Source organism: Mya arenaria, chromosome 16 (assembly GCF_026914265.1).
Source record: "Mya arenaria isolate MELC-2E11 chromosome 16, ASM2691426v1".
In the NCBI taxonomy this organism is placed as follows: domain Eukaryota; kingdom Metazoa; phylum Mollusca; class Bivalvia; order Myida; family Myidae; genus Mya; species Mya arenaria.
Genome location: NC_069137.1, coordinates 45,036,737 through 45,053,366, shown reverse-complemented (window position 1 = coordinate 45,053,366; position 16,630 = coordinate 45,036,737). Strand labels below are relative to the sequence as shown.

The 16,630-nt window shown below is 35.4% G+C and overlaps 1 protein-coding gene across 1 annotated transcript; it reads left to right on the top strand.

Annotated features, from left to right (window-relative positions):
- Window positions 1–368: 368 nt before the first annotated feature.
- LOC128221281 (uncharacterized) lies at window positions 369–12,644 on the top strand. The gene is made up of 4 exons (XM_052929837.1): window positions 369–505; window positions 8,103–8,241; window positions 10,621–10,736; window positions 11,562–12,644. The coding sequence occupies exons 1-4, from the start codon at window positions 457–459 to the stop codon at window positions 11,570–11,572; spliced, it is 315 nt and encodes a 104-aa protein (XP_052785797.1). The 5' UTR covers window positions 369–456; the 3' UTR covers window positions 11,573–12,644.
- Window positions 12,645–16,630: the final 3,986 nt, after the last annotated feature.

Sequence of the window (16,630 nt, the reverse complement as noted above, 5' to 3'; positions counted from 1 at the left end):
TCATATTAGGCCAAGTTTGTAACACTTATCTGATGGTGAAATAGTGAGAGTACAGCTTTAAGAAACCCAGGGTGTTCTCTTTGTTCAATGTGATGTATGTTAAGCGTATCGTGAAATTTCGTAATATTCCACGAAATAGTGTGTTATCAGGAGACTTGTAGATGCAACACTATACCATATCTAGTATCCAATACGTTTCAGTTAGGTCCTTTAAGCAGTAAACTTACTATCGCGCGTAAACAGTCTTTGTTGAAACACAAAAAAGAACAAAGCCGATTCAAGTTTATTGAATTTTAAGAAAGGAAGGTAGCATTTATTACATTTTCGCCGTATCTTTGTACCAAGGCCTAGACATGTTGGCCGATCTCCAAAATCTAGCTACGGTAAGCCCCATTCAGCTGCGGACATTTATAGAGGAACCACTTAAATTTTTAAAGTGTAGAAAATAGTAAAACAATGAGGACTTTCATATGTTTACTTGTGACAGTGTTCACTATTGAATATGGTTTGTATTGATGTGTATTTAAGTAATATAATGAACACAACTACAGTATGCACGCACACAAGTGTTCAATCAACAAAAAGTTATAACGATTCATATTTGTGTGAAGAAATAAAAATATATATGTATAGTTATATATAAGCATTTCTATCACGGATATTCAATAACTGATTTTCTTTTAAGCATTTTTTATATAAAGTTGCAATCCATTTAGTTCATAAACATGTTGATACTGTAATTAAAATAATTGCATCCAGTATTAGTGTTTACATATTATGCATGTGTTTAACATGACAAAACTGTATGGAACACATTTTTTATTCACTTCAAATTTTCAATAACGTATATTTTGGTAAAACTTGTTAATAAGGTTTTTGTTATCAATTTAAAAATAAATAATAATACAAGAACAAGAATGCCAGACGTAGAATAACAAGATCAGCGGTGCCTGATAAAATAACATGAATTTGTATTTTTTTGCTTAATTCTCAAAAACAACATGAATAAATACCTGTGGTTTGCATTGACACAATTGAAAATATTCCATTGCAATATTCTATTTTGTTTATTTTCTAAAACATAACATTGCAAGTGTCGGTATTGATGCATTTTTAAAACATTGCGTTACTGTGGTTTGCCTTGCCACGATTTAAAACATTCTAAAACAGTGGTATGTCTTGCCACGATTTTAAAGATATCCATAACAATTGTCTGTCTTGCCACGGTTTTAAATTATTCCATTACAGTTGTCTGTCTTGCCAAGATTTTAAAACATTCCATAACAATGGTCTGTCTTGCCAAAATATTATTGCATTGCATTACAGTCTGTCTTGCCACAATTTTAAAATATTCCATTTCAGTGTTTCGTCTTGCCTAGATATGCCAAGATAACAATGGTCTGTCTTGTCGCGATTTTAAAACATTTAATTTGAGTTGTTGGTCTTGTATTTATGTTAAAACATTATATTAAAGTTGTTTGTCTTGTCTGGATATTAAAAGATTACAATGGTCTGTTTTGTCACTATTTCAATACATTCACTCAGAGTTGTTGGTCTCATCTTCATCTTTAAAAATTGTATTAAAATAGTATATCTTGTCTGGATATAAAATGCAATGGTCTGTCTTGTCGCAATTTTGAAACATTTCATTACATTTGGGTGACTTGCCTAAATATGAATATATTACAGTGGTCTGACATATCGCGATTTTGAAATATTTCATTCCATTTGTGTGACTTGTCTAGATTTTAGTAGATTACAGTGGTCTGACTTGTAGCGATTTTAAAACATTCCATTACATTTGTGTGTCATGTCTAGATATGAAAAGATTACGGTGGTCTGACTTGTCACGATTTTAAAACATTCCATTCCATTGGTATGTCTTCTCTGAATATGAATATATTTCAGTGGTCTGACTTGTAGCGATTTTAAAACATTCCATTACATTTGTGTGTCATGTCTGGATATAAAAAAAGTATGTATGGTCTGTCTTGTGGCGATTTGAAAAGATTCCGCTATCATTGTCTCTCTTGTCTGAATATGAAAATAATACGATGGTATGACTTACGATTCTCAAACAGTCCGTTACAGTTGTCTGTCATGTCTGGATATCGGACTCCACACACTTTGACCAACCCAATTGCGTTTATACTCCGATAATGACGTCAACCCAACAATTCATTCCTTAAATCGACAATCTATGACCTATTTGCACAATTTTTCCATGAATAACACGAAAGGCTCCGTAGTGTTTCAAATAAGTCTCTCTAAGGGGGGTGGAGAAGATCTGAATATGGTTTTGATTCTCACTGGGACTCACTGGCATTGTCAGAAAGTGTGACATATCTGTTGGGCGTCGTAAAATACAGATCCCTACGTTTGTGATGAGGGATGGATCGACACGGGCCTTTGTTTCGGACCTGTTTGTTTCTGAAAGGTCTATTACACTTGCAAATATGTGTTGATGTTGTTGTTGATATCTTTAGGCAACACAAGCGTTCTAGTTTTTGGATCATATATTTCTTCCAAACCAACAGTTTTATGCGGACTATTTAGCATTTTTCTTTGCAATGCAATTTGGATTCGGTTTGAAGTGTTTCATTATTGGGAATAAATGAATGCGATGTCCATTTCTGTGCGACGTTTGAGTCTTACTCCTGCATCGCTTCTGTGTTTTTCATGAACATATGTTTGTTCGTTTGTGTCTGATGCTTCTAGATATTGTTCTGGAATGCCGACAGAGACAAGATTTTACCTCATACTTATCTGTTCAGATCCAGGATTTTGCTACTGTCACATATTTAAGTTTGTGGCTTTTTAAGTCCTTTGAATGTTTGGAACAGTACTTTTGTGTTCAAGTTACAGTCATCAATGAAATTATTAATGGAATATCGAGATAATTCAGGTTCCTTTACGGCGGAACTTATATTATTGTTGTCTTGTTTTTTGGACACATTTTTTTCAATGAACTGTAATATAGAGTAAATCTTACGAATCATTCCGATGTGTTTGAGTCCGTTCGTGGGCTGTTATTATGGACGTGCTGGTGATTGGTTGGGGGCATAAACCTGACGGTCTTACGTTGAGCATTCTTTTGATGTTAAACATCCAATTACGGTTGTTTGTTTTATGCAGTTGGAGTTTAACATCCGTTACAATTATTCCAACTGACGCGAAATTAAAACGTTACAGATGCCGGTCATGTCTGGAAATGGACAGATTATAATTGTGTTTGTTGTCCATAGTATGTAAAGTCATAAGTACATACATGTATGTAATATAACAGTGTGTGTCTGTTGTCTATACTTTGTAATGTCTTGATCCATGTATGTATATAATGTGACAGTGTGTGTCTATTGTTCTTACTATGTAAGGCCTTGAACCATGTATGTATGTAATGTGACAGTGTGTGTCTGTTGTTCTTACTATGTAAGGCCTTGATCCATGTATGTATGTAATGTGACAGTGTGTGTCTGGTGTCCATACTATGTAAGGTCTTGATCCATGTATGTATGTAATGTGACAGAGGGTGTCTGGTGTCCATACTATGTAAGGTCTTGATCCATGTATGTATGCAATGTGACAGTGTGTGTCTGCTGTCCATACTATGTAAGGCCTTGATCCATGTATGTATGTAATGTGACAGTGTGTGTCTGTTGTCCTTACTATTTAAGGCCCTGACCCATGTATGTATGTAATGTGACAGTGTGTGTCTGTTGTCCTTACTATGTAAGGCCTTGATCCATGTATGTATGTAATGTGACAGTGTGTGTCTGCTGTCCTTACTATGTAAGGCCTTGATCCATGTATGTATGTAATGTGTCAGTGTGTGTCTGTTGTCCATACTATGTAAGGTATTGATCCATGTATGTATGTAATGTGTCAGTGTGAGTCTGTTGTCCTTACTATGTAAGGCCTTGATCCATGTATGTATGTAATGTGACAGTGTGTGTCTGTTGTCCTTACTATGTAAGGCCTTGATCCATGTATGTATGTAATGTGACAGTGTGTGTCTGTTGTCCTTACTATGTAAGGCCTTGATCCATGTATGTATGTAATGTGACAGTGTGTGTCGTGTGTCCACACTATGTAAGGTCTTGATCAATGTATGTATGTAATGTGACAGTGTGTGTCTTCTGTCCTTACTGTGTAAGGCCTTGATCCATGTATGTATGTAATGTGACAGTGTGTGTCTGGTGTCCATACTGTGTATGGCCTTGATCCATATTTGTATGTAATGTGACAGTGTGTGGCTGTTGTCCCTACTATGTAAGGTCTTGATCCATATATGTATATAATGTGACGGTATGTGTCTGTTGTCCCTACTATGTAAGGTCTTGATCCATGTATGTATGTAATGTGACAGTATGTGTCTATTGTTCTTACTATGTAAGGCCTTGAACCATGTATGTATGTAATGTGACTGTGTGTGTCTGATGAACTTACTATGTAAGGCCTTGATCCATGTCTGTATGTAATGTGACAGTGTGTGTCTGTTTTCCATACTATGTAAGGTCTTGATCCATGTATGTATGTAATGTGACAGTGTGTGTCTGCTGTCCATATTATGTAAGGCCTTGATCCATGTATGCATGTAATGTGACAGTGTGTGTCTGTTGTCCTTACTATGTAAGGCCTTTATCCATGTATGTATGTAATGTGACAGTATGTGTCTGTTGTCCATACTATTTAAGGCCTTGTCCCGTGTATGTTTGTAATGTGTCAGTGTGTGTCTGTTGTCCTTACTATGTAAGGCCTTGATACCCATGTATGGATGTAATGTGTCAGTGTGTGTATGTTGTCCATACTATGTAAGGTATTGATCCTTGTATGTATGTAATGTGTCAGTGTGTGTATGTTGTCCATACTATGTAAGGTATTGATCCATGTATGTATGTAATGTGTCAGTGTGAGTCTGTTGTCCATAGTTTTTAAGGCCCTGACCCATGTATGTATGTAATGTGTCAGTGTGTGTATGTTGTCCTTACTATGTAAGGCCTTGATCCATGTATGTATGTATTGAGACAGTGTGTGTCTGTTGTACTTACTATTTAAGGCCCTGACCCAAGTATGTATTAAATGTGTCAGTGTGTGTCTGTTGTCCTTACTATGTAAGGCCTTCATCCATGTATGTATGTAATGTGGCACACTGTATGTAATGTGTCAGTGGGTGTCTGTTTTCCATACTATGTAAGTTCTTGATCCATGTTTTTATGTAATGTGACAGTGTGTGTCTGTTTTCCATACTATGTAAGGCCTTGATGATCCATGTATGTATGTAATGTAACCGTGTGTGGCTGTTGTCCTTACTATGTAAGGCCTTGATCCATGTATGTATGTAATGTGTCAGTGTGTGTCTGTTTTCCATACTATGTATGTTCTTGATCCATGTATGTATGTAATGTGACAGTGTGTGTCTGGTGTCCATACTATGTATGGTCTTGATACATGTATGTATGTAATGTGACAGTGTGTGTCTGTTGTCCCTACTATGTAAGGTCTTGATCCATGTATGTATATAATATGACAGTATGTGTCTGTTGTCCATACCATGTAAGGTCTTGATCCATGTTTGTATGTAATGTGACAGTGTGTGTCTGTTTTCCATACTATGTAAGGCCTTGATCCATGTATGTATGTAATGTGACAGTGTGTGTCTGTTGTCCCTACTATGTATGGCCTTGATTCATGTATGTATGTAATGTGACAGTATGTGTCTGTTGTCCCTTCTATGTAAGGCCTTGATCCATGTATGTATGTAATGTGACAGTGTGTGTATGTTGTCCATACTATGTAAGGTCTTGATCCATGTATGTATGTAATGTGACAGTGTGTGTCTGTTGTCCATACTATGTAAGGCCTTGATCCATGTATGTATGTAATGTGACAGTGTGTGTCTGTTGTCCATACTATGTAAGGTATTGATCCATGTATGTATGTAATGTGACAGTGTGTGTCTGTTGTCCATACTATGTAAGGTCTTGATCCATGCATGTATATAATGTGTCAGTGTGTGTCTGTTGTCCTTACTATGTAAGGCCCTGACCCATGCATGTATGTAATGTGACAGTGTGTGTCTGTTGTCCATACTATGTAAGGTCTATATACATGTATGTATGTAATGTGACAGTGTGTGTCTTTTTTCTATACTATGTAAGGTATCGACCAATGTATGTATGTAATATGACAGTGTTTGACTGTTTTCAACTCTATGTAAGGTCTTGGTCCATGTGTGCATGTAATGTGACAGTGTGTGTCTGGTGTCCATACTATGTAAGGTCTTTATATATGTAAGTATGTAATGTGACTGTGTGTGTCTTTTTTCTATACTATGTAAGGTATCGACCAATGTATGTATGTAATATGACAGTGTTTGACTGTTTTCCACTCTATGTAAGGTCTTGGTCCATGTATGTATGTAATGTGACAGTGTGTGTCTGGTGTCCATACTATGTAAGGTCTTGATCCATGTATGTATGTAATGTGACAGTGTGTGTCTTTTTTCTATACTATGTAAGGTATTGACCAATGTATGTATGTAATATGACAGTGTTTGACTGTTTCCCACTCTATGTAAGGTCTTGGTCCATGTATGTATGTCATGTAACAATACGTGTTAGTTGCCTATACTATGTTAGGTCTTGATCCATGTATGTTTGTAATGTGACAGTGTATGACTGTTGTCTATACTATGTAAGGTTTTGATCCATGTATGTATGTAATGTGACAGTGTGTGTCTGTTGTCCATACTATGTAAGGCATTGACCCATGTATGTATGTAATGTGACAGTATGTGTCTGTTGTCCATACTATGTAAGGCATTGACCCATGTATGTATATAATGTGACAGTATGTGTCTGTTGTCCATACTATTTAAGGTCTTGGTCCATGTATGTATGTAATGTGACAGTGTGTGACTGTAGTCTATACTATGTAAGGCCTTGATCCATGTATGTATGTAATGTGACAGTGTGTGACTGTAGTCTATACTATGTAAGGCCTTGATCCATGTATGTATGTAATGTGGCAGTGTGTGTCTGTTGTCCTTACTATGTAAGGCATTGACCCATGTATGTATGTAATGTGACAGTGTGTGTCTGTTTTCCATACCATGTAAGGTATTGACCAATGTATGTATGTAATATTACAGTGTTTGGCTGTTTTCCACTCTATGTAAGGTCTTGGTCCATGTATGTATGTCATGTGACAGTGTGTGACTGTTGGCCATACTCTAAAAGGTCTTGATCCATGTTTGTATGTTATGTGACAGTGTGTGTATGGTGTCCCTACTCTGTATTGTTTTGATCCATATATGTATTTCATTTAATATTATGTTTCTCTTGCTGCGGATATGTATTGATTTGATTCATATGCATCTAATGAGTATCACACGCCAATAACAATTATATGGTTCTATAGTTTCCATTATTATATTGATATGTTTACCCGTTGCCAAATTTTGAACAAGGTATCCTTTTTAAACCATCCAATTTGAGAACTCTTTATTTCCGGTATATTTATTAAAGTTATATCTGAAACTATGATGGTAAATACAGAGACAAACGCAGTAGATTACATTGCAATATATACCATTTTGAAAAGCCAAACTTAATTGAACGAGAACAGAAGCATTTATTTTCCACAAAGAGACCACAAACTCTACAACTACCTTAATCATTAATGATGAAATTGTATCGCCCTGGAACAATCAGCGAATCAAAAGTGTACTGTTACAATAATTTATAGATAGTTTAGGCAAGTTGACGCAACTGTCCTACATTCAAATATAATTATTACAAAATTAATTCACATAGGCAAATTTTAGTTGAGTAGTAACAAAGACCAATTAAGTGGAATAATTTCGAAGACAATTTTAGTGGAATAATAAAAAAAAAGAATATTTGAAATATTACAAAGACAAATTTAGAGAAATTATTACGAAGACAATTTTAGTACAATTTATGAAGGACAAATTTAGTGAAAAATTACAAACACAAATTAAGTGGAATAACTATATCGACAAATTTATTGAAATAATTACTAAGATATATTTATTGGAATTATTATAAATTACATATTAATGGAATATTCTTGTTTTATAGTTAGTCAAGCAGTGGCGGCAACGTATTGCACGGTTGACACAACCTCGTATTATTATAACCAATGGACTACGTCATCTAAGTACTGTGACTATGGGTGTTGCGGGTCGTCGTATGACCATTCCAGGAAGTGTTGTGAAGGGTAGGTTATACATGAGCTCTGCAAGCTGACACCGTATCATCTAATAATAACCCGGTTTACCCTGTCCGGTACTCCTGGACCGGAAAGTGATACCGGGTACCGAGTATCAGGTTTTAGCACAACCCAAATTGTTTTTTTTTTACGTAGGAATAGTCACACAAAAAAAAACAGACAGCACATCAATATTTATGAGTGTATACAAAGCGTATGCGTGTGTGTTCGTGTGTGTGTGTGTTTGGGGCTCATTTGATCATTATAGCGCTTAAGGGTGGTGTATATTGTGTGTTGGGGTTGCTGGGGAGGTATAGGGAAGCTGTAGGGGATGTTTCTATAGAAATGACTCAAATACTACTTTAATCACCAAAAGTGGTCGTCTACATGTTTTAGTAGAAAAGGGGCATCACTTCTTAAGTACAGTTATTTGCCTTTCCCGAATATGCCGCCTGTTATCTCTTGTTATGTTTGCACAGAGTCTTTGTTGAGGCTTTGACGTCTTCAGCGACCCCACAATCACAATATACAGTCTGGACCTGTAGACTCGAACTCCCAAGAACCGGCAAAATACCTCGAGCATGGGACAATTGAGCCAAGTGAACATGATTACATTCAATTTGAGCCAACGAGTAAATCGAGCCAAGCTAGTTCGACCAATGGGTTTCAACAATAATTATTTTGGTGTGAACTGCGTTGCCCTGAATTATTCTATTATCTATGATATAGATTCTGCCCGAGACTTTACGGGTGTCCCTGAGTACTATTTAGCACCGTCCGGTTTATGACTAAGACCTTTTATTGAAAAAGGGCCTAGTTTCCAAAACAAAAAAAAACTAATAGTCTGATTGTGGGCTCCACAAACCGGGCAATTTTATACTACACGTCATTGTATTATATTAAATCTCCGCATCCGCGTTTATCAGAATACAATTAGGAACTTATATATATATACTTCAGGAGCAGTATTCAATATTGATCTTAATATCTTTTTCTTAGACATGCCTCAGTGATTCCATTCAGCCTATGGGTCAGCTTAATATAAGGCCAATCAAAACACTTAGTTTCTAATCTTAAATAGAAGTTCAATCTAAGTTGCTTATTGATAACAGTCCGAGGGCGCCGTTTCAATAAAGCTCGTAAATCTAAAGTCCGGGGGCGCCGTTTCAATAAAGCTCGTAAAGCTAAAGTCCGAGGGCGCCGTTTCAATAAAGCTCGTAAATCTAAAGTCCGAGGGCGCCGTTTCAATAAAGCTCGTAAAGCTAAAGTCCGGGGGCGCCGTTTCAATAAAGCTCGTAAATCTAAAGTCCGAGGGCGCCGTTTCAATAAAGCTCGTAAATCTAAAGTCCGAGGGCGCCGTTTCAATAAAGCTCGTAAAGCTAAAGTCCGAGGGCGCCGTTTCAATAAAGCTCGTAAATCTAAAGTTCGAGGGCGCCGTTTCAATAAAGATCGTAAATCTAAAGTCCGAGGGCGCCGTTTCAATATAGCTCGTAAAGCTAAAGTCCGGGGGCGCCGTTTCAATAAAGCTCGTAAATCTAAAGTCCGGGGGCGCCGTTTCAATAAAGCTCGTAAATCTAAAGTCCGAGGGCGCCGTTTCAATAAAGCTCGTAAATCTAAAGTCCGAGGGCGCCGTTTCAATAAAGATCGTAAATCTTAAAGTCCGAGGGCGCCGTTTCAATAAAAATCGTAAAGCTAAAGATTGTATCTTTCTATGCGTTCCGAACGAGTGTTCCGAGCATTACGCAGACTAAGATTTACGACTAAGGTATTTTATTAAAGCAGGGCCCATGGACGCATCTCATTAATCAGGCTAGGAACAATTTTGTACTAGTTAGATAGGATTATGAACAGACCGATTCTATTTTTTTCTATCTTTGCAAATGTATATGATGCATCATCTTATTTTGTTGACGAGAAACGTTCACTTAAGCGACTTACTGTGACCGTTCATTATGTACATTTAATAATTTTGAATAGCCCACTTTTGTGTTAAATTTCATGATATTAAACGAATCATACAATGACAAAATATACAAAAACGACAAAATAAGAGATTCAGCTGAATGGATTTTGGATATTGCCTGACCGCTTGACGTTCCGTCATAAAGATGTCGTACATATACAGTCGTTGGTAACTCGGAATTTACTTCAAGAAACGAATATTCGATATAACCATAATAAAAAAGTATAAATAAATCCAACACATTGGAAGAAATTTCGACAAAACCAGAACGTCGAGAAAAAAGAGTTCAACGAAACGAGTTTCGACTGCATTATAAAATTGAGGCCATTTGATCCCGATTTCTCTTGTAATTTGATATTTCATTACATACTATCTGACGCCACAAATACAAATGGTAGTTTGACAAATATTATCCTTATAAATAGAGAGAGTACGAGCGTGGGTGTATATGCTGGCGGCGGGGTCGGGGGTGTCACCGGGTTCCTGATTACGCTGTGTATTATCTACTACTGCTGCTGCAGGACAACAGACAGAGTAATAGGTACGTAGGATAAGATGTATCATCTACTCATTTGCTTTTCAACATAGAGTTGACTCAATACTGACATAGTCATTTCTAAGCTAAGAAGTGTAACAATTTGATGCGTTTCTGTAACCGATTAAGCGCACTTAAACACGTCTTAAGTCACACATAGGTCGCATAATTTGTACAAACACACATCCACACACGTCGCAAAGTTCGCACAATCGCATACAAATGTTCACACATCAACGCTCACGTCAAACAATTGCCATAAACACACCAACGCACACGTCACACAATTCGCAAAAACACACCAACCCATACGTCACACAATTCGAACCAACAAACATCTCGTACAACTAAAAGCTAAACACATTTGAGCATTTCAACGTTTACAACGAAACGGCACTCACAGTTCAGTATTTTCTCGTTTACAACAAAAGGCACACACATTTTAGCATTTGAAATAACACAATGTCATTTCTCATTTCATCTAGTTACGAATCTTTTCGCTTATAGAACATTTTCCACCGAAAACAAGCTTGGATGTCATAAGTATTTACATTAAACTTTGCTGTAAATAAATCGCGTAGTAGTTTCAATTAAGGAGTAACGCCTTTGGACTTTACGCATAGTAATCTATATGATTTATGCAAAACTTCACTTCACTAGGAATAAATTTAAACTTAGTAATATAACTTATATTATTATTTTATTAATTTAACGAACTTCTTTTAATAATGCACCGTACTGCATCTGAGGCTCGACGTATGGCGGAGATGGCCGAGGTACTCCGATTGCTTTAGAAATGAACATAATCAACTGTTCTGTTTATATTTTCAGCAATAGTGTAGGAACATAAAAAGATCTATCGTAAGAAGTATGACGTCAACCCTGCAAACTGTTTACAGAGGATGTTCTATGAACACTTAATTGCCATGAAATCGATGCTTTAAAGTTGAAAGTGAAGCGACATTGATTGCTGTCTATGTGATTTGTGTACACTATGTAGTACTAGATAATTATTTATAATATTGTTTTGTATATCTATGAAAAGCTTTATTTTTCATTCACATAAGGTTTCTTTACTAAAACGTGTTTCGTTTTTGGTAACCACTGTCTTCATCTGTAAAAATGTATTCCAAATTATTACATAAACATTCAATTGGATAACATTTCTTCACTTCAACTTACTATGTTTAATACAAGACAGATTCAGTATTTTCCCATCCCATATAAGAACCTTTAAATATTTGGCCATGCTGAAAATAATCGTCATCTTGCTCATGGACAAAGATAAAAGAATACCCGTAAGGAACTACCTTTTATTGTCATCGATCAATTACATCCCTTGTTGAAAACCGTCGTCCGAATCACTTTGAAACCTTGCCTAGTGGCAATATTTAAAATAAAAATAAATGTTAATCGAGCTACGTTCAAACAATAATACTGCCCTCTCCACAGAACTATTTAGAAAACAGTTTGACTATTTAAATATTCTGAATCACTGCGTGCATATAAATGACAAACACAACTCATTGCATTTCTATATTTGAGATTTATTTTCACTATGCACAAAAGAGTTGCATTTTAACTTCATTGTATTGACTGGGGTGGGAAAAAGAGCGTCTACCACGGCCGCTCGTGGAAATAAGGTTCATCCAAACCCTCGCGAAGTGTGTTCCTCGTTTCCGCAAACACCCTACGTTCGGGTTGCGATGAACCGATATATATATATCATACACGAGCGGCCATGGAATTTACTATAATCCATTTCGTTTCAGTTCCTATATTCTGCCCTTATGTAATTATGTTTTATGCATTGAACGTGTGTTTTGTTTTCCTATTTACATTTAACTTTTTCATTATTAAACCATGCTTAGTTTGTTGTATTGGTGCTGTAATGTTGAACAACGCATACTGATTGTTGTTTGTTGTTGACATTTTAGTGATTATCATTACTCATGCAGAAAGAAAACTTTATGTATTATGTAAAAGTTCTCCAAGTCAAAGTCGTGGTAACATAGTGTCGCCTTTTAAACGTCCCTTCAATGTGTTTGATTATTCGTTCGCACCGTTTGTTCATTTATTTTTTTTGTTTGGTGGTTATGACACTCGCCACTTACCAGATACATTAGTCTAGTGGTATACTTATTGGTCAACCACAAAACAGGTTTTAGATTCGATCCTAACCAGGGTAAGAGCAGCCGATGGGTAAGGGTTTCCGCCTTTTAACTCGGAAGTCGTGAGTTCGATCCAAAGCTGAGAGTTGTATAGTTGAATAGGTGTCCGCCTTTTGCCTATGACGTATCGGGGTTTGATTTACACCAGGTTGAGAGTGGTCAAGTGGAATAGGTGTCGCCTTTTACCCAATATATCATTTGGTTTATGAATTCCTTCACAAATAGTTATTCAGTAGAGTTTTATGCTGATACTCAATTAAATCAAAACCATTGAGTATCAGCCACTTGAAATGCTCATTCAATATGATGAATATCCAAATAGTTACTAAAGTATGAAGTAATTCTTGCATATCAAACTTTATCTGGAACTTTGTTTCATTAAATAATGCACTGCCACTTAGCATTTAGGCATTTAAGTTAAACCTACTCTACACTCCAAACATGACCGAGTTTTATTTTATTTACTACACAGATATGACCACTAAATCAAATCCATCAAACGAAATGCATTGGGCGTGTAAATTAAGTTGATCTTGAAGGTTTCTTTCTACAATAACATTATCCTCGCAATAAATCAACACAACAAAAGGGTTTGGTGCGACTAGCTTATCAATCTTTATAAAAATGTCAAGTAAGAGCCGTCTTAAGCTTTTAACAAACACAATATACTTATGAATGAATTACAATCACAAGAAGAAGGTTATAGGAAAATAAATATTTTAATTTTGTTTTATTAAAATCACTTGATATCTTAAGCCAAATGAGCATTTCTTTTGCATCTTTAATGCGATCCATGATATGATACTTTTCAACGTTTAAACAAGGTCTTTGCGTTAAATTTCGGGAAAAAACTTGAAAAACTACAGAAACAAGGTCAGTACCCAAACGTTAAACATAAACCTCGTTTAATGGCACATGCTAAACGCCAAAGACATAGAACACAAAAACAAAACATCACAAACAAGAAACATGGAACAAAACTCCACAACACAGTGCATATATACTATATAAAAAAAACTAGGTATGTTTATCAAGGACAGTTGGGTACCGCCTTGGAACAGTCAGTAAAATGAAAATTTACTTGAGATTTAAACCAGTTTACGTGAACAAACCTCACTCTTGTCCCAACAATCCTGAATAAAGGAAAAAACAAACGTAAAAGGTAAATCTTAAGTATGCATTAACTTGATGCAACTTAATACTTCTTCAAAAACTAGAAGGCAAATACTGTTCAAAGTATGGCATTTATGTCCACGGTTTTATTGATATACAATCAATTCATTGAGTCTATCAGCCCAACTACCTGCTGGTTTTACGGATTTTCTCTAAAGCATCACCATAAAAATCGGGATGAGCAATATTATTAAATTATAAATTACTTCATAAATGCTACGTCGGAAGGCAATATATTGCTTCGAATGAAGACTTAAAACAAAAAATAACTTCACTATTTCTTCACCATTTGCGATAAAATATAACGCAGTCTACGCCGCTTAAGGAGCCCCGCCTTCGGTCTTTTACCAGAGTTTGATTGAGAGTTTAGTTTCTTCAAACACTTCGACAAACCTTTTCACAATATAGCCGTCTGACGTAGCCCTGTCAAAACATTATTTTGGAAACAGGATTGTCGAAGTGTTTGATTAAACTATTTACCTTATCAAACTTCGGTAATAAAACGAAGCCGAGGCTCTTTAAGCGGCATAGATTGCCCTTCTTTTTATTTAGAATGGTGTATTAAAAGAAAAGTTATCTTTGATTAAATCTTCATTTTAAGCAAAATATTGCCTTCCGACGTAGCATATATGACCTCATTGATCACGTAGTATACACACACTGTTATCATAGAGATTGATATTCAATATATCTTCCCTGACTTCGAGTTGCAGAATAAATGGGATGACTTTAAATTTGATGTATTAGCTTTGTAAGTTGTAATTGTGAAGGGTATATCAATATAATAAAACCTTGCGGAATTCTAATTCGACCTTTAAACCGAGAGTTGGGGTCATTTGCCCTGATTACAACGTTTGCTAACCTACATGACACGATCATTTATATATCTTTAATCACTTTCGTGTGCTATTAACACCAAGTAAAATGGTACCCAAAAGAAGACAATTACTGGTCTAAATGTTTTATTCAACAGCACATACACTTATAAGTTTATGGAATAATATTGTAACACAAAAATGAATGCATCGCTTGCTGAAATTATAGAGCAAGGGTAAATCTTATTTATGCACGTGATGTACGATGATTTTTTTCGAATTTATTTGTCTGGCGTTCTATATATGTCTCGAAAAAAGAGTGTGTTTTTTTGGTCAGAAAAGGTAATGTAAATTTGAGTTGGCAAATAATGTGTAACACTGAAGATTACTATTTTGCGGGGGTTTAAAAGCTGTACAGGAAGTGTATTGCTGACTTTTAAGATATAACGGAATCAAACTTCAATCAAATATTGCTCTGTAAAAGTTGTTGTGACACGGGGAAAACTGCAATACAACAAGTGTATTACAAAACCAAACACGTTCGAATGTGTTTGGTTAACCAGAACATCGAAATAACAGAGATCGATATAGCGAGATTTGACAGAATTCTTATAATTTAGATTTATTCATGTGTGTATTAAAAATGTGGAGGATTTTGTTTGATTGGTCGTAATATATACTGTGTAAATAAAATAGTCCTGATATTGAACAAACAAAAATATATATACTATCTAAAACTATAATAATCTGTGATTAAGTAAGTTCGATAACTCGAACAGGCAATAACTCGAGAGCTGCGAAATGTAACATGATATGGCGCTGATGCTGTCTAACATACGTATTTTTCCTTTCTACGCATCACAATTTAACATTGCTTATACAGATATGCAAACAAGAGTTATTTTGTAAAGACGAATACTAAGGCAGAAAACAAAACATACATATTTTACATTATTATACCTCGCTTTTGTATACAATGGTACAATCCCATTACAAGTAAAAGATATATTTTGATTATCAGAAACATTTCTAGCCTTTTTGACACTTGACAACGCCATAATTCACTGCCAGGTCATGTGACTGTAATGATATTTCGAATGACAAGAAGGGTAAAAAACTTTTTCAATATTTTAGCTTTATCATGACATAATTGCCTCCCTTTTACTCATACAGCCGTGAACTGTCAGCAAGTAAACATGTTTGTATATTTTGTTAAACTGGTTAAATGAATTACCACAAACACATCATGATATTATAATTATAAAAACGCCTCGGGTGACAATTAGAACTCGAGTTGACAATATCAATGTCGCACATGCTGCCATATGATATATATAATTTATATATTATGTCATTGTAATCAAAACAATATCATAAGTGCATAAATAGAAAAGAAAGCCGTATGATATGTTTGATATTTGTATAAGACAGCTTTAAAAGCTGTATACGTAATTATAATTTAAGGTTAGGAGACACATATTTTCAATGCTTATGAGGCAGCGGCACGAGCTAATATATACAATAAATAGTAAAAGATAGGAAGTACATACTATATTTATATGTATGAAAGGGATGAACAAGCTAACATGAACAATACAATAATGAAACATTTGTATATGTGTAGGAGTCCGATGCCCAAGCTATAATTAACAATTAAAATTAAGAAAAATGAGTTGCATATGAATTATATTTGCAAAAAAGGATTTCCCAAGCTAAAATAAAAAAAAAAAATATTAAACAG